Below are 23,524 nucleotides of genomic sequence, written 5' to 3'. Positions count from 1 at the left end.
TGTGGATTACAGAGATACGTATAGATCAGGGGTTCTCAACGTTTTTGGCCGGGGACCCCCGGAAATGCTTTGGCAATGTCTCGGGACCCCCGCCCCGCCCCCCAATATAAATTGACTGCTACAATAACCTTAACCCATTTTGGGCGGGAACCCCTTTTGGTGTTTTAAGCATTGTTATAATTTAGCTATTGAAAAATAGCAGATCTACAAGCTCATAGCGCGCCACCGAGTGGCGCGCTACGAGCTTGTAGGTCTGCTATTTTTGAAAAATCGTGAAAATTAAAAATTAAAAAAACTTTTTATTTATTTATTTTAATTTTTGGGGACCCCCTAAAATAATTTGGCGACCCACCCGAGAGGTCCCGACCCACGGGTTGAGAACCCCTGGTATAGATAGATATTTTTTTGGTGGGGAAAATGAATGGCAGATTTTTCAGTGGAGCCAGAAAACCCACCACGGCCACTGCTATGCCCCATAGAACTATATTCACACTAGAGTCTGATTCGCGAGGACGCCACCTGTCGTCAACATATCAGACCATCATCAACCATAAAATAAGACTTTAAAATAATAAACAACAAGCATCATCTTCAGTCTCACGCTTAAGTGCGTATTTTTGCGAATATATATATATATATATTAATAAAAAATAATAATCATCATCATCTGCAGTGAAGAAAAAAAGCGTCACATCAAAAGAAGCATTCTAGGTCAAACCATCTGAGTTAAACTGTAACGTTGTAAACAATGTAATTATCTTTCAAATGGATTCGTTTTTTTTTGTTTTAACCCATTTTGGGGCGGGAACTTTTGGTGTTCTAAGCATTATGTCATGCTTTAGCTATTGAAAAATAGCAGATCTACAAGCTCATGTCGCGGCACCGAGTGCCGCGCCATGAGCTTGTAGGTCTGCTATTTTTGAAAAATCGTGAAAATGTGGCCCAAATTGTTTGAATATATTCTTTCAGAGAGTTCGTGTTTAGCTCAAGTTTTTCAGAAAACTGTCAGGATTTAGAAGGCATTTGTAGAATCGTTCCCAGGTCAAAATGGGTTAAAGGACAAATTCTGGCACATGTGGCGGATGAAGGCAATCAAAAAAAGGCACGGAAGCGGTTTACAAAAAAAACAAAAAAAAGTAATGTACTCAGCATACACCGCGAGGAAGGCGCCCTGTTTGTCTCCCTGTCACTCAGATCTCCGCCCGTTTGTCTCCCTGTCCCTCCTGTCACTCAGATCTCCGCCCGTTTGTCACCCTGTCCCTCCTGTCACTCAGATCTCCGCCCGTTTGTCTCCCTGTCCCTCCTGTCACTCAGATCTCCGCCCGTTTGTCTCCCTGTCCCTCCTGTCACTCAGATCTCCGCCCGTTTGGCGCCCGGCGACAGAGCCGAGAGGATGGCTGCTGGAACTCGGCTCTCAAAGAGATGAAATATATTTCGACTGTTGGACTGAAACCGACTGAACGGGCGGGGCAGGGTGGGGTGGGTCTTCTAGTTGAGCAGCTCCTGGTAGGTGATGGGGAGGAGCGAGGCCGCAGGCTGGGCAGGGCAGGGTGGGCTGGCGGGCGGGGCATCGGGCAGGGCAGGGTGGGTCTTCTAGTTGAGCAGCTCCTGGTAGGTGATGGGGAGGAGCGAGGCCGCAGGCTGGGCAGGGCAGGGTGGGTCTTCTAGTTGAGCAGCTCCAGGTAGGTGATGGGGAGGAGCGAGGCCGCCGGCTGGGCAGGGCAGGGTGGGCTGGCGGGCGGGGCATCGGGCAGGGCAGGGTGGGTCTTCTAGTTGAGCAGCTCCAGGTAGGTGATGGGCACCTTGCCCTTCTGGTTGCCCCTCTCGCCCATCAGCCAGTCTGAGTCCATGCCGGGGACGCTGCTCACTGTGATCACCTGGAAGGAAGGAAGGAAGGGACATTTACCTTCTTATTCTAGTTCTTATTTATCAAAGACGATATCTAGGAAAATGTTTATTTTTTTAACTTTAACTTAAGGTATATTCAGTGATTTGACTTAATTCAAATATCACTTATTTTTACTTTTTCTCTGGATAATCCTCCCTACTATAGAGTGTGCTGACCATATAAGGAGTTCCTCCCTGTCCCCAGTGAGCCCCTGGGGTCAAAAAACCCTAGTTTCAGTTTTGGTGGCGGGTGGCAAAGCCTTCATCCAATCAGGATGAGAGGGGCCTTCCTCCAATCATGATCGAGTGGGGGCGGGCCTTGGTGCACATGCTGTTGGCCTGTTGCACTTCCCCCCACTGTAGAGCGTGCATGTGCACATTTTGTTACCGGGGCGGACTGGGTGGTTTTCCAAATCACTCAAATCACTGAATGCTCCTTTAAACACTCAATACTAAAGTAAACTTGACCGTTGGCTCCGTATTTGGTCTGCTCTTTCTTCCCTCTACACTAGCGGGTAGCACGGGTCCATAAAATTGGTCCCGGGTCCGAAACGGAGCCCAGGATATTTGGACCGAAGCGAATGGAGCCGAGAAACGTCAGCCCCGCCTCTCCGACGCAGCGGAGCGGAGGGTTGCATGATATTAGTGCATTTAGCGGCACCGACATTCTTACCGGAGCCGTCGGCAAATCACAACAAATAAGTGTCTCTAACGTGCGTTCCATTCCACATCGCCATGGCGTGAATGTAGAACAGACAATATTCATTTTAGAATGTAATAATTACAATGCACGCATAATGTGGGTTTATTTTAATATATTTAAAGCTCGGGGTCCTCACGGGCCCTTTTGGGTAAATGCATTCGATTTAGACCTACCTGACCCCGGCCGAGACCCGCTGCAATTTGGAATGGAACCGACCCAATGCCTCGAGGGACAAGTACATTTTTTTGGGGCCCGAACCGTCACATCCGCTTCCATTCTAAGCCCTGCATTCAGATCCCTGTATCTCTGGGCCAGACAAGCATTTCCAACGGCCTGTAGCAGGCGCTGTGATACTCGCGGTATTCAGTTCCGGGTAGACACGTGCTCGCTACCCTCTACTGTACACCAAACCACTTTGTCGAAAATAGCCAATCTACAAGGCTCACATGGCCTCGCGCTGCGATCTGCGGTAACAAAAGAACCGTGTGTGTGTGTGTGTGTGTGTGTGTGTGTGTGTGTGTGTGTGTGTGTGTGTGTGTGTGTGTGTGTGTGTGTGTGTGTGTGTGTGTGTGTGTGTGTGTGATGTTCAAAAGGCGCGTATGGTGTCAGACTCACCTCGTCAGCCAGCAGAGACAGCTCGCTGCTTCCCGCGGCGTCGTAGTCGTAGAGAACGCGCGCCTTGCGGCTGCCCCCTCCTCCTCCTCCGCTGCGCAGCTCGCTGAAGCCCCCCGACGCCATGCCGGCGGGCCCCCCCGTGCCCCCACCGCTGCTACCCCCCCTCCCCGGGGTGGGGCTGGGCAGGGGCGCCGACACGGGCAGGGTGGGCACCGAGATGCTGGCTCCGCCCCCTCCGGACAACATGGAGGACGACTGGTTGTTGTTGGAGAACGAGGATGGAAAGCTGTGGGGGGGGGGGGGGGGTTATTATAGTTAAGAAAACTATACAATGAACGAAAATTAAAATTTCTCACCTGCCCAGCTGTGTCTGGTAACACTGAGTAAACGTCTCACCTGCCCAGCTGTGTCTGGTAACACTGAGTAAACGTCTCACCTGCCCAGCTGTGTCTGGTAACACTGAGTAAACGTCTCACCTGCCCAGCTGTGTCTGGTAACACTGAGTAAACGTCTCACCTGCCCAGCTGTTTCTGCAGGTCCACCATGTACTGGTAACATTGAGCGTAGTACGTGGTCTGAGCCTCCACGAAGTCGTTCAGGCAGCGAAGGTGGTGCGCCTAAATACATAGATAATGAAACATATATTACAGGTGGTGCGTCTGGTCGGTCATCCAGAGATTATCGTTGAAAATAAAGAATAAAGAGATAATTCAACAGATTACAGGTGGTGTGTCTGGTCGGTCATCCAGAGATTCTCGTTGAAAATAAAGACATAATTCAACATAGATTACAGGTGGTGCGTCTGGTCGGTCATCAAGAGATTATCGTTGAAAATAAAGAGATAATTCAACATAGATTACAGTTGGTGCGTCTGGTCGGTCATCAAGAGATTATCGTTGGAAATAAAGAGATAATTCAACATAGATTACAGTTGGTGCGTCTGGTCGGTCATCAAGAGATTATCGTTGGAAATAAAGAGATAATTCAACATAGATTACAGTTGGTGCGTCTGGTCGGTCATCAAGAGATTATCGTTGGAAATAAAGAGATAATTCAACATAGATTACAGGTGGTGCGTCTGGTCGGTCATCAGAGATTATCGTTGAAAATAAAGAGATAATTCAACATAGATTACAGTTGGTGCGTCTGGTCGGTCATCAGAGATTATCGTTGGAAATAAAGAGATAATTCAACATAGATTACAGTTGGTGCGTCTGGTCGGTCATCAGAGATTATCGTTGAAAATAAAGAGATAATTCAACATAGATTACAGGTGGCGCGTCTGGTCGGTCATCAGAGATTATCGTTGAAAATAAAGAGATAATTCAACATCGATTACAGTTGGTGCGTCTGGTCGGTCATCCAGAGATTATCGTTGAAAATAAAGAGATAATTCAACATATATTACAGGTGGTGCGTCTGGTCGGTCATCAGAGATTATCGTTGAAAATAAAGACATAATTCAACATAGATTACAGGTGGTGCGTCTGATCGGTCATCAGAGATTATCGTTGAAAATAAAGAGATAATTCAACATAAACTGCAGGTGGTGCGTCTGGTTGGTCATCCAGAGATTAGCATACAGTGAAAATGCATAGATAATTTCAACAGAATAAATCACAGTAAAGTCCCACGCATACTCCAGTTTTTTAGGTGATAACTTAAGTTCTCAGCCTGGTGGCTGGGAAAACTACAACATGACGTCACTGAGGTCTCTTACCACCGCGGTGGTAAGAGACTCACCGCTCACCCAGACACATCTGTTTTTACTAAAATAAAACTACAACATGACATCACTGAGTGTTAAGGGACTCACCGGCGCTCACCCAAACACATCTCTCTGTTTTTACTAGAACTACAACATGACGTCACTGAGCCGCGGTGGTAAGAGACTCACCGCTCACCCAAACACATCTCTCTGTTTTTACTAGAACTACAACATGACGTCACTGAGCCGCGGTGGTAAGAGACTCACCGCTCACCCAAACACATATTTACTAAACCGCCATCGGTGTATGAATGTGTGTGTGAATGGGTGAATGTAATCTAAACAATCTATGTAAAAGCGCCTTGGATAAAAGCGCTATATAAATGCACCATTTACCATTTTAGCCTTAATGTACCATGTGCCGTTTACATTTCTGACTAATAAAGTATTCAATCAATCAATAAATAAACGTACGTGGGTGCTGCTCACGCCCTCCAGGAGAAGACGAGTGATCTCAGCCTGGCGGTCGAATTCACTCTGAGTCATCCGAAGCTCCTGCTCGGCCTGGGAACCAACGGACACGCACACACACACACACACACACACACACACACAAGCACACACACACACACACACACACACACACACACACACACACACACACACACACACACACACACACTCTTGATAAATCAGGCTTTCACAGAGCTAATGCAAAACACACTTCGGAGTTACCAAAAACTGAACGACTCAAATGTATACACAAATGTTAATGTTAATGTTGCTCTGGAACACTCTGGTGGAGCTGTTGCCCCCGCGACCCGAGTACGGATAAGCGGTTGAAGATGGATGGATGGATGGATGATATTTACACAAAGACAAGGAAAAAAGATGAACATTTTACAGCACAATGGGGTGAAATCTAATCTATTATTTATTTATTCTGCATTTGAGCCACGGAACCACCGTTTGACGAGACCCAAAAACACTAAAGAATATCTTGTTATCGTTCTATTAATATTTTGCTCCTAATTCCATGCTGTATTGATGTTGGTCGGTACCATCAGGAGAGATAAACCGCTCTTAGGAGTTAAATAAAAATGCATTAGGGTCCATTTGGTTACCAGTGCCTCTCCATCATTTAGCAGCATGGGGAACCCCCTGGAACCCCTTCAAGGACCACTGGTGGTTTTCAAAACCACAATAACTGACTAGCAGTGAGTAAGCAGCCAACAGACTTCTTTTGATTCAAGTGGGAAATCTGGTATCCTTGGGCTAAAAACGGCCATAGCCGTTCCTTTCTCCCCCCCCCCCCCCCCCCCCCCCCCACCCCCCCGGGGCTGGAACAACAATGGCTTGTTGACAACGCCTAAACGAGGAGAGGTCCGGTAAATATAGAGCCCGATGCCCAGATAGACCAACAACACGCATCGCACAATGACCTCACTGTCCGCACTGTGCAGCTTGGATTACACTTACATTTGCTGCGTGTGTCGTCGGGGGGGGGGGGGGGGGGGGTCTATAAGCAACTAGTCGACCACTCGTCGACCTTGTTGGTACTAGTTGACTAGATTATAGTTATAGTCACCAATGTACAGTTTTTAAATGTACAACTATTTATTCTTATTTTTTACATAATAGGTAGTTCAACAACCAGTCGACTAGTAAACTAGGCAACTATTCAAATAGTAAAAATGACTAGAAGTGAAAGCCCTAGGTGTGTGCACGTGCGTGCGTGCGTGCGTGTGTGTGCAGTGTGTGTGTGTGTGTGTGTATTAGCTCCTCGTGTATTCCACAAGGGGGTTGACGTTCCCCCCCGTTTTCCCAGAGGCCACCAATAAATGAGAGTAGACACAGTGGGGAGTCGAGCTGTTGACGTTCCTAACAGGCGCACGCCTGTGTGCGTGTGTGTGCGACTGTGTGTGTGTGTGTGTGTGTGTGTGTGTGCTCCGTTCAAAGATGGGCCCCGGCAACATTCCACTCACCTCTCCGTCACTTCCTGGGCTCACATCTGCTGCGTTGCATTTAAAAACAGAACACAGTGACACAGTCGTTACTGGAGGGAGGCACAGCTGCTGCTGCCACGACGCAGCCACGGCCACGTGTGTGTGTGTGTGTGTGTGTGTGTGTGTGTGTGTGTGTGTGTGTGTGTGTGTGTGTGTGTGTGTGTGTGTGTGTGTGTGTGTGTGTGTGTGTGTGTGTGTGTGTGTGTGTGTGTGTGTGTGTGTGTGTGTGTGTGCGTGCGTGCGTGCGTGCGTGCGTGCGTGCGTGCGTGCGTGCGTGCGTGCGTGCGTGCGTGCGTGCGTGCGTGCGTGCGTGCGTGCGTGCGTGCGTGCGTGCGTGCGTGCGTGCGTGCGTGCGTGCGTGCGTGCGTGCGTGCGTGCGTGCGTGCGTGCGTGCGTGCGTGCGTGTGTGAGAGAGAGCAACACACCAAGTGCACAGCCTTGTCCATACTTCAGAAAAAAAACACATCAGGGTTTTCTCTTCACAAAAACCAACAAGCGGACACGAATACAGCGATATTCCTCACTGACTTTTGAAAAACGCCATGGCCGATGAATGGCCGATAGTGTTCACTGTTCATCGCACAATTCATCGAAAAAAGATCGAGCTCTAGATTCAGACGGGTGCAGTACTTAGTTTAGACAGTTTTTGGATTAGACTAGTCATTGGTTAGACCAGTCATTAGTCCTACAACTACAACCTATCTCAAACCCTCACCCTAAACCTAACCTCCTCCCACGGGGAAGCACACCTAAACATAACCTTAACCCATGTCTAACCTATGACTAGTCTAAACTAAGTATGCACCCCGATTCAGACACCTGTGCAATCTCATTTTGTGAAGAATTGGCTGTCCAATGCATCACTCTTATGGTTTTTTTAGACAGTACTTGGTTTAGACTAGTCATTGGTTAGACCAGTCATTAGTCCTACAACTACAATCTATCTCAAACCCTCACCCTAACCCTAACCTCCCACGGGGCAGCACACCTAACCCTAACCTCCCACGGGGCAGCACACCTAACCCTAACCTCCCACGGGGCAGCACACCTAAACCTAACCTCCCACGGGGCAGCACACCTAACCCTAACCTCCCACGGGGCAGCACACCTAAACCTAACCTCCCACGGGGCAGCACACCTAAACCTAACCTCCCACGGGGCAGCACACCTAACCCTAACCTCCCACGGGGCAGCACACCTAACCCTAACCTCCCACGGGGCAGCACACCTAAACCTTAACCCTAACCCATGTCTAACCAATGACTAGTCTAAACTAAGTATGCACCCCGTTATGTTCTTGTAATGAATATATTCATGGAAAATGTTTGAATCGTGTGAGAATCGTAATGTCAATTCTCGTGGAGGAAAATTGAGATTCACATTTGAGCAAAGAATCGTGTTTTTTGCAAACTTGTTGGCCATGTGTGGTGGTGCTGCCCAGGGAGACTCATGCTGGAATGTGTGGGCCTGCCTGTGTTATGTATGTGTGTGTGTGTGTGTGTGTGTGTGTGTGTGTGTGTGTGTGTGTGTGTGTGTGTGTGTGTGTGTGTGTGTGTGTGGTTTTCTAATCTGCTGCTGTGGCTGAGCCTTTTTTTTTTGCTGCGTAAACAGCGGAACCTCGAAGGGGAGGCTGGCCTGGAGGTTGAGAAGGGGAGGCTCGAAGGGGAGGCTGGCCTGGAGGTTGAGAAGGGGAGGCTCGAAGGGGAGGCTGGCCTGGAGGTTGAGAAGGGGAGGCTCGAAGGGGAGGCTGGCCTGGAGGTTGAGAAGGGGAGGCTCGAAGGGGAGGCTGGCCTGGAGGTTGAGAAGGGGAGGCTCGAAGGGGAGGCTGGCCTGGAGGTTGAGAAGGGGAGGCTCGAAGGGGAGGCTGGCCTGGAGGTTGAGAAGGGGAGGCTCGAAGGGGAGGCTGGCCTGGAGGTTGAGAAGGGGAGGCTCGAAGGGGAGGCTGGCCTGGAGGTTGAGAAGGGGAGGCTCGAAGGGGAGGCTGGCCTGGAGGTTGAGAAGGGGAGGCTCGAAGGGGAGGCTGGCCTGGAGGTTGAGAAGGGGAGGCTCGAAGGGGAGGCTGGCCTGGAGGTTGAGAAGGGGAGGCTCGAAGGGGAGGCTGGCCTGGAGGTTGAGAAGGGGAGGCTCGAAGGGGAGGCTGGCCTGGAGGTTGAGAAGGGGAGGCTGGCCTGGAGGTTGAGAAGGGGAGGCTCGAAGGGGAGGCTGGCCTGGAGGTTGCTGGGAAGTCCTATCCGTCTTCGAAACGGCGAACGTAGAGGTGAGCCGGGGTCAAGCCTGGTCGTTTTCACAGCTTCTAATCTAACCCGTTGTCTGTGCTTCCTTCTCCTCACACCCAAAACATGTGTTCTTGCTTAAAAGTGACCGCAAGGAATGCCCCCGGAACATGAAAACAAACTCACACAAAGTGCTGTTGTGTGTGTGTGTGTGTGTGTGTGTGTGTGTGTGTGTGTGTGTGTGTGTGTGTGTGTGTGTGTGTGTGTGTATCCCTGGTACGCCTGTCTACTACTACAGGGGTTCTCAACCTTTTTGGCCGGGGACCCCCGGAAATGCTTTGGCAATGTCTCGGGACCCCCGCCCCTAGCCTGGCTAATAAGCCAGACTAATATCACACAACACAGTCGCGGTATATCAGTCTGGGCTGGCTCCACTTGGATTTCATTTCCCGGGGAACATTTTCTCTTTGACGCAATTGGTCAGAGCTACTGTCAGTCAAAAGTCTCAAGCATTGAACGTCACTGTACCAAAGCCCGCCTATATTGCATACCGTGTCCCGATTGGTCCGACCTGTTCTCTGCTGTAGGAAAGAGGCGTGCTACTGAGCCTCGCCAGACCGTAATCCGCTGGTAGGCAACTTTTTTTTGCCAACGGCTGATTCGGTCTGGTTTATTAACCAGGCTACCCCGCCCCGCCCCCTCCCGACCCCCAATATAAATTGACTGCTACAATAACCTTAAACCATTTTGGGCGGGAACCCCTTTTGGTGTTTTAAGCATTGTTATAATTTAGCTATTTAAAAATAGCAGATCTACAAGCTCGTAGCGCGCCACCGAGTGGCGCGCTACGAGCTTGTAGGTCTGCTATTTTTGAAAAATCGTTATTTCTTTTTTTTTTTTAAACAAAATCTTTTTTTTTTTAAATAATTTGGGGACCCCCTAAAATAATTTGGCGACCCCCCGAGGGGTCGCGACCCACGGGTTGAGAACCCCTGTACTACTACATCAAGCGTTACATAAAAAGGATCAAGTATATAAAGAGGATTGTGTAATCGTGTGGTGGTTAACCCGTTTAGACCTGGGGGCGATTCTACAAAATGTCTTCTAAATCCTGACAGTTTTCTGAAAACATTTTCATGTCAAGGACTCCCAAATATATCTGTATTTGGCCGCCGACCCCCCATCTGAAAATATGTTGTTCCAGGGACCCTCCCAGAAGCAAAGATTTGAGTTAAAAACGTTCGCTCTGAAAGAATATAATATTCAAAGATTTGCGCCACATTTTCACAATTTAAAAAAAATATTAGACCTACAAGCTCGTAGCGCGGCACTCGGTGCCGCTACGAGCTTGTAGATCTGCTATTTTTCAATAGCTAAAACACCAAAAGGGGTTCCCGCCCAGAATGGGTTAAGGGATCGGGTTTCTCCATACACTGAGGCTTTATGGGGATTATTACAAATGTTTCTCAAGAGACAACTATCAGGTCGCTGAGAAACGAGAGAGAGAGAGCAAACACTGTACTGGGGGGGGGGGGGGGGGGGGGGGGGGGGGTTGGGCTCGGTCGAGGACAATTGCTTTGATGAAGTTAACACTCAAGACAGCACTTCTTAGACTTATATAGCATTTGAAACAGACTTATAGCATGTCATGTAGACAGCACAATAAGTGCATTGTATGTAGTCATAGCACTTCATAGTATATATGTACAGCATAGTATAGCATATATGTATAGTTTATATGTATAGTGTCATTATATAGATATGTTCTAGTTATAGTTTATATGTATAGTGTCATTATATAGATATGTTCTAGTCACGTTCTTAGCTTACGCATGTTTCGCGATAAATGCATTTTACATATGTGATGTATTCCCATGCTTTTTGTTCTTGCTTAATGTAAGTCGCTCTGGATTAAGAGCGTCTGCTAAATGCCTAAATTGTAAATTGTCATTCTGTCCAACTTTAACCTCAACATGAGTTCTTCAGTTCTTTTGTTCTTCAGTTCTTCAGTTCTCTATTAAAACTATTAAAAACAAAATGATAAAAAGGGACGTTTACCTGCGACCCATTAAAAATGGACCCGCTGTTCGGGAAACAAGCGTCCTAGTAAAGCCCAAAATGGACCCGCTGTTCGGGAAACAAGCGTCCTAGTAAAGCCCAGCTTCGACTCCACTCTTTAGCAGCTCTTCAACCCATTTTGACCCGAGCAAAGATTTGAATTTAAAAACGTTCTGCTCTGAAAGAATCTATATACACAAAGATTTACGCCACATTTTCATGATTTTTCAAAAATAGCAGACCTACAAGCTCGTAGCGCGGCAGAGCTTGTAGATCTGCTATTTTTCAATAGCTAAAGTACAACATAATGTTTGAAACACCAAAAGGGGTTCCCGCCCAGAATGGGTTAACAGAAGTCGCAGGTCGCTAAAAGTGTAATATGGAGTGTCATCATCATCATCGCGTCCCGTCGGGTCAATACAGCCCGGTGTGCAGCAGTCCAGAGGAGACCATGTGACGCAGCGGTCTGGTGACCTGACAGTCGACAAAACGTCTCATCCCACAACGGGACAGCGGCGGCGAATGATGTGTTACTAAATTTAGCCCAAGCTGCAACAAGCAGTTCCTCCAACAAAAGGGACAACATCCAGAGAATGGCCACAGAGAGAAGAAGCAACGACAGACGGAAGCTAAACTTAGGGAGATGCAGGAAGAGAGGAGGGGAGAAACGGCTGGACTCGGACATGATGTGCTTCGGCCAAACACATCTGGAACGCCAGCCGATAACGCATTTCTCCATGTGATCTTGCGGTGGCTGGCATACCAATTTTTTTTTTTTTATATAATAATGTGACTCTTTTTGAGACAGAGACAGTCGGGGTGCATACTTTAGTTTAGACTAGTCATTGGTTAGACATGGGTTAAGGTTAGGTTTAGGTGTGCTGCTCCGTGGGAGGTTAGGTTTAGGTGTGCTGCCCCGTGGGAGGTTAGGTTTAGGTGTGCTGCTCCGTGGGAGGTTAGGTTTAGGTGTGCTGCCCCGTGGGAGGTTAGGTTTAGGTGTGCTGCCCCGTGGGAGGTTAGGTTTAGGTGTGCTGCCCCGTGGGAGGTTAGGTTTAGGTGTGCTGCCCCGTGGGAGGTTAGGTTTAGGTGTGCTGCCCCGTGGGAGGTTAGGTTTAGGTGTGCTGCCCCGTGGGAGGTTAGGTTTAGGTGTGCTGCTCCGTGGGAGGTTAGGTTTAGGTGTGCTGCCCCGTGGGAGGTTAGGTTTAGGTGTGCTGCCCCGTGGGAGGTTAGGTTTAGGTGTGCTGCCCCGTGGGAGGTTAGGTTTAGGTGTGCTGCCCCGTGGGAGGTTAGGTTTAGGTGTGCTGCCCCGTGGGAGGTTAGGTTTAGGTGTGCTGCCCCGTGGGAGGTTAGGTTTAGGTGTGCTGCCCCGTGGGAGGTTAGGTTTAGGTGTGCTGCCCCGTGGGAGGTTAGGTTTAGGTGTGCTGCCCCGTGGGAGGTTAGGTTTAGGTGTGCTGCCCCGTGGGAGGTTAGGTTTAGGTGTGCTGCCCCGTGGGAGGTTAGGTTTAGGTGTGCTGCCCCGTGGGAGGTTAGGTTTAGGTGTGCTGCCCCGTGGGAGGTTAGGTTTAGGTGTGCTGCTCCGTGGGAGGTTAGGTTTAGGTGTGCTGCCCCGTGGGAGGTTAGGTTTAGGTGTGCTGCTCCGTGGGAGGTTAGGTTTAGGTGTGCTGCCCCGTGGGAGGTTAGGTTTAGGTGTGCTGCTCCGTGGGAGGTTAGGTTTAGGTGTGCTGCCCCGTGGGAGGTTAGGTTTAGGTGTGCTGCCCCGTGGGAGGTTAGGTTTAGGTGTGCTGCCCCGTGGGAGGTTAGGTTTAGGTGTGCTGCCCCGTGGGAGGTTAGGTTTAGGTGTGCTGCCCCGTGGGAGGTTAGGTTTAGGTGTGCTGCCCCGTGGGAGGTTAGGTTTAGGTGTGCTGCCCCGTGGGAGGTTAGGTTTAGGTGTGCTGCCCCGTGGGAGGTTAGGTTTAGGTGTGCTGCCCCGTGGGAGGTTAGGTTTAGGTGTGCTGCCCCTTGGGAGGTTAGGTTTAGGTGTGCTGCTCCGTGGGAGGTTAGGTTTAGGTGTGCTGCCCCGTGGGAGGTTAGGTTTAGGTGTGCTGCCCCGTGGGAGGTTAGGTTTAGGTGTGCTGCCCCGTGGGAGGTTAGGTTTAGGTGTGCTGCCCCGTGGGAGGTTAGTTTTAGGGTGAGGGTTTGAGATAGGTTGTAGGTGTAGGACTAATGACTGGTCTAACCAATGTCTAGTCTAAACCAAAAACCAAGACTAACTGTTCAGGAGAGGAGAAAAACTGTTTTTTTATTTTATTTTGATCCAAAATGAGTTAATAATAGCACAGGCAGACTCTTCACATACTAGACTCGAGCATGTCTGAAATAAGTGTCAGAGCTGAAATCGACATGTAAATATGAAATAAATGCTTAAACATGTAGCTAGGTGAAATGTTAGAGACCACAGAAGTGAACCTTTCAAGCCTGTTTTCTCAACTCGCTGTTTCTCTGCAAGACATTACTCTATAAGCCATATCTCCAAAACTGGTGGGTCAAACTGAACAACAAACATGTCATTTTGAAGCTATGATCCCCTGCTTTCATACGAAAAACGAAAATTCAAAAACATCCAATGACAGTCCCTCAGTCAAATTTAGTCACATATATAGAATTTATATCGAGGTTATCGAGGCTTTGCATGATAGATATAATAATGCATATAGTGGTAATAATAATAGTTCGTAATCATGATGGAAATACATACCGAAGTAATATGGAAAATTAATAGTTAAAGAAAATAGGGGATTTTGTTTTTGTTTGTTTTTATTCAGTAGAGAAGTATTAACCCATTTTGGGCGGGAACCCCTTTTGGTGTTAGCATTATGTTATGCTTTAGCTATTGAAAAATAGCAGATCTACGAGCTTGTAGGTCTGCTATTTTTGAAAAATCGAAGAACGACTGACATAGAAACATAGCTTTTTCAGAAAACTGTCAGGATGTAGAAGACATTTTTAGAATCTGATCTCAGGTCAAAATGGGTTAAGAAATGCTCTCCTATAATGATACGCCCAACACAGGGACACCAGGATGAAAGTGATCAACTCTGCCTGGAGTGTGTGAAACAAACTAACCCTTAAGTAAGGGATTGTTTTGTGCAGAAGAGAAAAAGAAAAGGGAACTTAAAAGCTCCCATGTGACTGTTGGTGTTTCAGTCATGAGAGGAAGACGAGTGGTTTCGTGTGTTGTGAAAGCCGATGTGGATCAATCGTGGCCTCCAACGAGGGATGGTTGGGGAGGGGGGAGCACTTCTCATACTCGGAATAAAGGAAGCGGTTCGTTATTTGGAAGAATGTAGAGTTCACCAACACTGAATTCACAACATCAAGCTACTTTGATGACATGACGTGCGTGCGACTGTGTGTGACTGTGTGTGACTGTGTGTGACTGTGTGTGTGTGTGTGTGCGTGCGTGCGCACACGCCTTCTACTCACCAGAACGCGAGCGTCGGTCATCCTAGCCTTCTTTAGCTTGGTTTTAGCGGCGTCCAGATCCAAGCGCTTGACCTGCAGCAGCTTCCGTTCTTTCTGGATTCCAAGGAGACAAAAAACACGTAAAATTAAGAACAACAGAATTATAACACACTAGTCCTTACCCGTTGTGAGATATTGCCCCCCCATAAATATCTTTAATTGCCATTCATTTTAACTTGTATAATATATTTGTGTGTTTTTTAATGAATAAAAACAGCACTAAAACATGAAAGTATTCGTACAAATGCATGGTAGGGAAATATGTTCATGGCAAGGACCGCAACATTTACACTCATTAGCCCACTGGCAAGGACCGCAACATTTACACTCATTAGCCCACTGGCAAGGACCGCAACATTTACACTCATTAGCCCACTGGCAAGGACCGCAACATTTACACTCATTAGCCCACTGGCAAGGACCGCAACATTTACACTCATTAGCCCACAGACCCCACTTTGGGAACCACAGACATAGTATAGAGGCATGGTCGGTGTGTGCAAGACAAGGGATCTTAATGGTCTAATAAGCACCTGTTGTTTGCATAATGTTATGTTGGAAAAGTCACCACAAAGTGGTGCCTTGCCGACGCCATGTCGGTGGCTTGTTGCGTTATACGACTGATAAGCAGCATGAGACGGCAAAACAACGGATATTTATCTGCTGATAATCTAGTTCAGGGTTCCCCAATTAATTTTCCTCGAGGGCCATATTTTGACTAGGGTACCAGGCTGTGGGCCGAGTCCGCACGCGTGAGGTCGAGGTCTTGCCCTGAACATTCATTTTCAGGGCAGGACCCCATTTGAAAAGGATGCCCAGTTTGACATGCATAGGCCACTGACCCCCATTTAATGCCATTTATATCTGGGAACCCCCCCCCCCCAAAAAAGAAGTTCTTCCGCGGGCCGCCAGGGGGCGCTCCGCGGGCCGCAAATGGCCCGCGGGCCGCCTATTGGGGAACCCTGATCTAGTTTCACTATGACGGAACTGAACTATTATTTAGGCTAGAGTTGAACACTAGGCTGCCGTGTCAACTCAGGGCCCATTGTGGACAGTGAGTGGCGCTCCGACAACACGTTCCACTTTGAACCTTAGTTCTAGTAATAAAAAATAAAAAAACATCACTGTCACTTTTCTGTCATCAAACATTACTGTAAGCTTTGTGGCCTAGAGAGAGAGAGAGACGAGCCAAAAGGAGAATGGGAGCAGCAGGGGTGGTATTGCGGTCGCTGTACCGCTCACTGTTGTGACGAAAAGAGAGTTGAGCCAGAAGGCAAAGCTCTCCGTCTACCGAGCAATGTTCGTTCCTACTCTCAACTATGGTCATGGAGTGTGGGTCATCATGACCGAAAGAATATGGTCGCGAATACAAGCGGCCAAAATTCGTTTTCTTCGTCGGGTGGCTGGCATCTCCCTTAGAGATAGGGTGAGAAGTTCAGTCACGCGAGAGAGACTCGGAGTAGAGTCGCTGCTCCTTCGCCTGGAAAGGAGCCAGCTTAGGTGGTTCGGGCATCTGGTTAGGATGCCTCTCGAGCGTCTCCCTTGGGAGGTCCTCGAGGCACGTCCCACTGGGAGGAGACCCCGGGGCAGACCAAGGATCACGTCCCACTGGGAGGAGACCCCGGGGCAGACCAAGGCGCAGTTGGAGGAAACACATGGACTCACTGGCCTTGGAACGTCTCGGGATCCCCCAGGAGGAAGTTACTAATGTTGCTCTGGAGAGGGAAGTCTAGAGCACTCTGGTGGAGCTGTTGCCCCCGCTACCTGACTACGGATAAGCGGTTGAAGACGGATGGATGAATGAGCCCACTGGCACTAAAATCCCTCTCTCGGGGGTACGTCAGTGACCCAAACACGAATATCCCGACAACAGCAAATGCACCACAATGCCAATTTGCCTTGAGTGATTTTTACATCAGGTCAAAAAGATCGCATTTTATGTTTATTGTCGACAGCCACGGCCACAACGCGAAGAACTCACCAGAATGGTTTTGAAGTCTCCTTCCAGGAAGTTCCTGAAAGGTGTCAGGAAGTTAATGGCGGCGCTCTGGATGAGCTCCCGTTCGGCGCCGGCGATCTGCTTCTCCGTCTCGCCACATTTTATCAGAGCGTTTCCTGTAGAAAGGTCAGAGGTCAGTCAGTTACACACACACTGGACAAGAGGAGACACACACACACACACACACACACACACACACACACAAAAGTGTCCCATTATCCGTTGTTTTTTGAGTGGTGCAACCACTCCAAGAAACACAACCTATGTCCCTATGTTTAGAGTACCAGTAGGGGCAAAAGTGGCGCTGTTGTGCTAGAAACAGAGAGAGAGAGATAGTGTTGCACTGTTGCCTGATAATTACAGAGAGAGAGAGAGAGAGAGAGAGAGGGAGAGGTGTCTGCTAATTCCTCCACACAGTAACTCTGTCATTTCTCGACCGTTTCAGACGCAGGGCGGCTCGCCGGAACCGGGCTGGCACCCTGGGCACGTTCATGTGGGTCTGGAACTTCCAGGCCCACCAGGGACTCCCGCACGGAGATGCACCACTCAGTTCACACGGGTGTGATTTCTTTTTGCATTCTTCTCGTTTTTACAAATTCTCAATTATCCCCCCTCCTGTGGCCCATGTAGGAGGGTCTTTGTAGACAACCATGTGACTCCTTTGATAACCTGATTTAGACCTACAGGGCCAGGCAATGGCATCTTTGTATGAGGAATGAAATTAAATGAAAAGTGCACATCACAGGCAAAAGCAGAGATGTTTCTCTGGCTACCAAGGTGGAGGGGGGGGGGGGGGGGGGGGCGGGGGGGGTTTAACCGGCCCACATGTGCATTCCTCGGCCACGTGCGCACGCAGACAGCATTACATTCACAGAAAACCAATTTTGACATCCATCTATAAGCTTATAATATAGTTTTTAAAAGGGCACAAAATCTCGGCGTGCGTTACTAGTATTTTAATATTTTCCACCAGGCACAAATTAGACGCCTATATTGGCTAAGGAAGGACCACAACAACGGTGTAGAGCGAGTGGGCTGCTAGCTGCTAGGCTAACAGGCATCTGAGAGTATGAAAGAAACTTACAACTAACTGAAACGGAAGGGAAGAATATAAGTTTGGCGTGGGACTCGGTGCCATGGGACTGCATGGGAGCGACGGCTGGATATGCCACATGAAAAGACGTTCGTTGCGATGTGAGAACGTGAATGACTGAACGGACGGCAGCCTTGTTGTCATGGAAATGGGAATATACAACCGTAACTTTGGTCAACTGTCGGCAGTAGTGAGTGACACAGCTTATAAATAGCCGATCTACAAGCTCACAAGTCACAACGCCTCGCAGCGAGCCAGCGACACGTTGTGAGCTTGTAGATCGGCTATACTACTGTATACAGTATACGCTTTTGCTTCCCTGCAGCGGATTTCGGGTGGTTGCGGATATATACATTGGATTAATTAATTAAAGGCATATTCAGTGATTTCACTTAATTCAAATATCACTTATTTTTTGGATAATCCTCCCTACTATAAAGTGTGCTGACCATATAAGGAGTTCCTCCCTGTCCCCAGTGAGCCCCTGGGGTCAAAAAAACCCTAGTTTCGGTTTGGGCTTTGGGTGGCAAAGCCTTCATCCAATCAGGATGAGAGGGGCCTTCCTCCAATCATGATCGAGTGGACCGGGCATTGGTGCACGTGCTGTTGGTCTGTTGTACTTCCCCCACTGTAGAGCGTGTGCATGTGCACGTGCACATCTTGTTACCGGGTGGACCGGGTTTTTTTCCAAATCACCCAAATCACTGAATGCTCCTTTAATGCGGTCGGATAACAGGCGGATTATAAATATGCACACTCGGATTCGGGTGACAAAAAAGCTCATCCGCTGATCTCTAATCCCTAGCGTTTATCCTCTTTTAAGGATGCCTTTTAAGGAATCTGGAGCTAATTGAGGTGTAACGCCTCACCGTAGGCCGTCCCAGGTCCAAACTCGTTGCCAGACTCTATCATGGACTGGCCCAGCAGCTCGTGGTTGTTCATTCGCGACGGCGCTTTCTTCTCCAGTTTCTCATAAACAAACTCCTCCAGGCGGACATCTGCAGGTTGGGGAGAGAAAAAAAGACCCAAAACTCAATTAGGACGGTCAGTCACAAGACCAGGCTGCTGGGCAAGAGGCCACGGCCGAGACCTCAAGAGCTGGACGCCGCATTTAGGTCAACATTTAAGTACAGTATAGTCGTTCACTTCACGGCAGGACATTCCACTGTCCTGAACCACCTCCATGTGCGTTGACTCAGGGCTAGAGATGTACCCATAATTATCACAAGGATTTAATTGTAATCACAAATTGCACATGACAGATATGACAAATAACTTAAATATACAAAGAAATCACTGACACATTTAATATATTTTTTTCTGTCCAAAAAATGTCCAAAATAGCGGAAATAGTTGATGTAGATCTGCCATTTGTGCTATTTTTTGAAAAATGTTTGAAAATGTTAAAAAATTTAAAAGGACATTTCCCAGCTCAAATACGATTATTTGGGGGGGGGGGGGGGGGGGTCGGAGTCACAGCCCGAAAAGGTTGAGAACCACGTAGTTAAAAAGGCCTGTGATGTGCGTGCGTGTGTGCGTGCGTGTGCTCGTACTTGGGTTGGGCTGCAGCAGGACTTCGGTCTGCTTCATGACCCTCTCGGTCCACAGCTCTGTGTGTGTGTGTGTGTGTGTGTGTGTGTGTGTGTGTGTGTGTGTGTGTGTGTGTGTGTGTGTGTGTGTGTGTGTGTGCGCGGTCGTACTTGGGTTGGGCTGCAGCAGGACCTCGGTCTGCTTCATGATCCTCTCGGTCCACAGTTTGGTGCATTCTGCTCTGCCCAGCAGGTTCTCCAGGTGGGCGTCCAACTCCGTCTTCTCCGCCTGGCCAAACTTCTCCTCTGTGAACTGAAGCACGCACACACACACACAAAGGCAGACACACACACACACACACACACACAGAGAGAGCCGATGAATACATTTACAATTTAGGCATTTAGCAGTCGCTCTTAATCCAGAGCGATTTACAGTAAATAAATGGTGCATTTATATGTCGCTCATATCCAAGGCGCTTCACGTAGGTCGTGCATTACATTCGCCCATTCACACACACACACACACCAATGGCGAATGTCTTTCTCAAGGCCACTTCGACGGCGGGATCGAACTGGGAACCTTCCGGTTCCCAAGTGAGCGACCGCTCTACCGCTGATGAGCCACGGTTGCCCCTGACGGTTGTGAGGAGGCCCAGTACAGTCCATATACACACAGTCAGCCGTACAGCAAAAAGTTATCAGAACTGTAATATACAGTAGTGGCAAGACTTGGCCTCGTCCGTGATGACTGTTTGTTTGTTTTAAGCAGTGCCACTCAAACATGTGACTGTGTGTGTTTGTTTGTGGGTGTCTATTAGCAGCACGGTCCCTGTGGTTACCGTCATGTGTGGGTGTCTATTAGCAGCACGGTCCCTGTGGTTACCGTCATGTGAGATCATGTGGGTGACAGTCAGACAGTGGCTGTACAGTACACTACACTCTACATCATCATCATGATAAAAAGGCACCGCTCACTTCACATGGGTGTGTAGAAGACCCAATTACTGATCTGTCAGTCTCCAGAATATGTTATTATGAAACTGATTTACTAGGACACATTAGGCGTCCACTATAGGTCAGCCGTTCTCTAACATTATTTTCAACGACCCTTCTCTCTCTCTCTCTCCTCTGATTGGACAACGATTTACACGCCCCCTACCTAATTGAAGACACCTTTTTTTTACCCTCATAATGATTAGGGATGGAGCTCGACGATAACCGATACCCGGGTGTGTGAGACTCTCAGAGTTACGGGGATCCTTGAAATCATGTAAACGTTTGACAACCACTGCACACTAAATGGAACAGAACCTTAATTAATAATTTGTATCATCGGTAACACCTGTGGAGGAAGTAGGAATAGTTATTCTGTGTGCATAGACAGCCCATTCCAGCCCAGGATTCCATCTCCAAGTTGTGTTTTCATGTGTGTGTTAGAATGTTGTGGGTCAATCATGTTTTTGTTTATGCCAATCATGTTTCTAATCACTTGTAATTGTTGGAGCCACCCCACAACACCAGATGGGGCTGATGGCTCTTTCGTCCACACTGTATAAAAATGAATCCTTTCCTGTTATCTCATTTATACCTGAGAAAGTAACCAATACCGGTCTGTGATTGCACCCTGGGCAAGACCTACGCTGTAGAGGCTATCATTTGTTTGGGCTTTTCGCAGATAAGTAAGCCTGGGACCGAGGCTACTGTGATTGTGAATAAAAATGCCTGGAGCATCACAAAGGGAGTTGCAAGCCCTGGCTTTTGTTCATGATGTTAGATGTCAGTCACCAAATAAAATCAATCAATCCATTACATTTCAAGGAACTCTATGGGTTAGAAGCCAGCAGTTAAGGTCCATTTGGTTTGGAACCCCTGTCCAGGAGTCCAGGAACCCTGAAGGGGCCCCGCTTTAAAGAACCCAAAAAAGGTAAACAACACAGACACTGAACAAACACAGAATTTACTCACACTTATAAGATTATTTATTGCTGACATATCTCAGGCTATCATTGACAACAGTATGGTACATATCATAATTATCATTACATATATATAGATATCATTCTCTCTATATTAATTGAATACACATGGCCACAATCAAATTATAAGCACTCGGGGGGCTTTTTTTTCAGCACCATTGTGGTACAATAATCGTACTGACTGTACTGTACTATTTACAAACTGCTAATAAAGTTTAAATCAATCAAAACGTAACTAGATTATAGGCAGACAGACACTAGACAGACAGCTAACGTTGATAGGCCTGTTTAGTTTGTTGTGCTGAGGCTGTCAACAAACATACAACCGTTTGTTTTTATAACGACTGTGTAGATCTGCCACGTCCCACTGGGAGTGAGGGCCGCGTGGAACTTTATGTCGGGTGTTTTTCTGTTTACAGTAAAGTAGAGGGTCTGCTGCTTAGTGTCCAAAACTGGGGGGAAACCTAACCAACCAACCATGGGCTTTAGCATTGTAGCAGCTATTAGCAGCCACGGCTAACATTTCAGACCACCCATCATCATTACATTATGTCTAAACGAGAGAGAGAGAGAGAAAGAAACACCACTTACTTGTACGGCACGGCTCAGAAACGTGCCAGCGTCCGCTGCTAAGCGCTTCACGTTGAAGTCCATGCTGTTGAAGTAACTGTTTTATATATTACAGGTTAGTTAGTTATTTAGTCGTTAACTGGACTCACACTTCATATCTCTGTAGAAAATGTCATTGAGGCAACTTTTTTTTTTTTTGACGGAGTTCCTTCCTCCGCCCAGCTGTTGTTGGACTACAAACGGTGTTGCCATGTCGGGTTATTATAAGCGACCTTTGGGCTTTTCTTTTGTAAAGTTGCTTGTAAATATTGCAATTTTGTCTTGTTTCTGAAGTGTGTTATAAGCGACTTTTGGGCTTGTTTTTTTGCTTGTAAATACCGGTATGCAATTTTGTCTTGTTTCTGGAGTGTGTAGTGTAGTTGCTTATTTGGGCTTTCTTAGTTCTTAGTTTTTTTGTATTATTATTTTATCCAGTGGTTCTCAAATATTTTCATTTCATGGACCCCCAAATTAATATTTAATATGTTTTTGTTTTGTACTCTGGCAACAATTTAAACAAAGATCAGAGAGAGGAGACGAGATCAGCTGTTTGGTTGACGACGTGTTGAATTGGACTACAAACAAAGATATTAAACTGAGAAAAGAGAAGGAATGTGTCAGTGTCGCACATGCGCGCAATAGATTGTCATTAAAACTAAATCAGAATAGTATTATACCAGGCACTCTGTATTTCGTGGAGAATAAAAGAGACATTTTATCTCTCTAATAATTTAATTCTCATTGATTTTACATGAAGACAGTTAGCCTATAGGCCACCGCTTCTTTATTAGAAGTTATATTCCCACCCCGTTTTTCCCTCACTGTATGTTTATTTTCCCTTTTTACCTCCTTTATGATGAATTCCTGATCTGTTCTTTGGCTATATAGAAGTGTATATTTGTACGTCTCTAAATGTTTTGATGAATTGAACTTAAGGTGGACCCTCTTGTAAACAAGTGTAATGCTTTATTGTCTTTGTATTGAGTTGTGCTTGAAATGTACTGTAATTCTGCAAACTGTTAATAAATACTTCAATCAATCAATCAAAAGCATTTGATCGTGACGTCTTGGATCGTTCCTTCATTACATCAAATCAAATCAAATCAAATGTAGGCCTATTTATATAGCACATTGAAAAACAACTCATTGTACCAAAGTGCTTCACAAAGCAGAATGTAGTACAATACAATACAATACAATTCAATACAGTAAAATTCATGGCAAAACATATTACTGTATGTTTACATCTAAGGTTTACATACAGCTGTGTCTGCTGTGCTGACAACAAGACTCTTTGCTACCCTCCATAGGATGTTGAAGGTATATCTAGGCTATCAATTCCTAAAATAATGTATGCTTCTCCAACCAAACTGCATGTTCCCCCTGTTCATACATAACAATTAAGTTATGTATAAAATATATGGGCCTAATTATACAGGTTTAATGTTTGTCTTCAGTTCAATGTTTGTTTTAAAAACGCCATTGACAATGAAGGGAACAATTACGTCATCTTGTCCGTAACACATAAACGCCATTGCCATTAACAATAAAGAGAATGTAATGTTTGTGTTTACTTTTGATTGATTGATTGATTGAAATATTTATTAACAGTTTGCAGAATTAC

The 23,524-nt window shown here is 47.1% G+C and overlaps 1 protein-coding gene across 2 annotated transcripts; it reads right to left on the bottom strand.

Moving 5' to 3' along the window:
- Positions 1 to 250: 250 nt before the first annotated feature.
- On the bottom strand, positions 251 to 22,078 carry sh3glb1a (SH3-domain GRB2-like endophilin B1a). Of its 2 annotated transcripts, XM_079489074.1 has the most exons (9): positions 21,883 to 22,078; positions 19,484 to 19,625; positions 18,653 to 18,781; positions 16,673 to 16,806; positions 14,653 to 14,745; positions 5,388 to 5,477; positions 3,722 to 3,822; positions 3,206 to 3,491; positions 251 to 1,877 (listed from the first exon to the last, which is right to left on the bottom strand). In XM_079489074.1, the coding sequence occupies exons 1-9, from the start codon at positions 21,943 to 21,945 to the stop codon at positions 1,770 to 1,772; spliced, it is 1,146 nt and encodes a 381-aa protein (XP_079345200.1). In that variant the 5' UTR covers positions 21,946 to 22,078; the 3' UTR covers positions 251 to 1,769. The 2 variants fall into 2 exon arrangements, with proteins under 2 accessions (XP_079345200.1, XP_079345201.1); XM_079489075.1 differs by lacking the exons at positions 19,484 to 19,625; positions 21,883 to 22,078 and adding an exon at positions 19,337 to 19,350.
- Between the last annotated feature and the right edge of the window lie 1,446 nt (positions 22,079 to 23,524).

This window comes from Electrona antarctica (assembly GCF_951216825.1).
Source record: "Electrona antarctica genome assembly, chromosome: 20".
Classification (NCBI taxonomy): domain Eukaryota; kingdom Metazoa; phylum Chordata; class Actinopteri; order Myctophiformes; family Myctophidae; genus Electrona; species Electrona antarctica.
The sequence above is the reverse complement of the archived record's forward strand: the minus strand, read 5'-3'. Positions and strand labels throughout refer to the sequence as shown.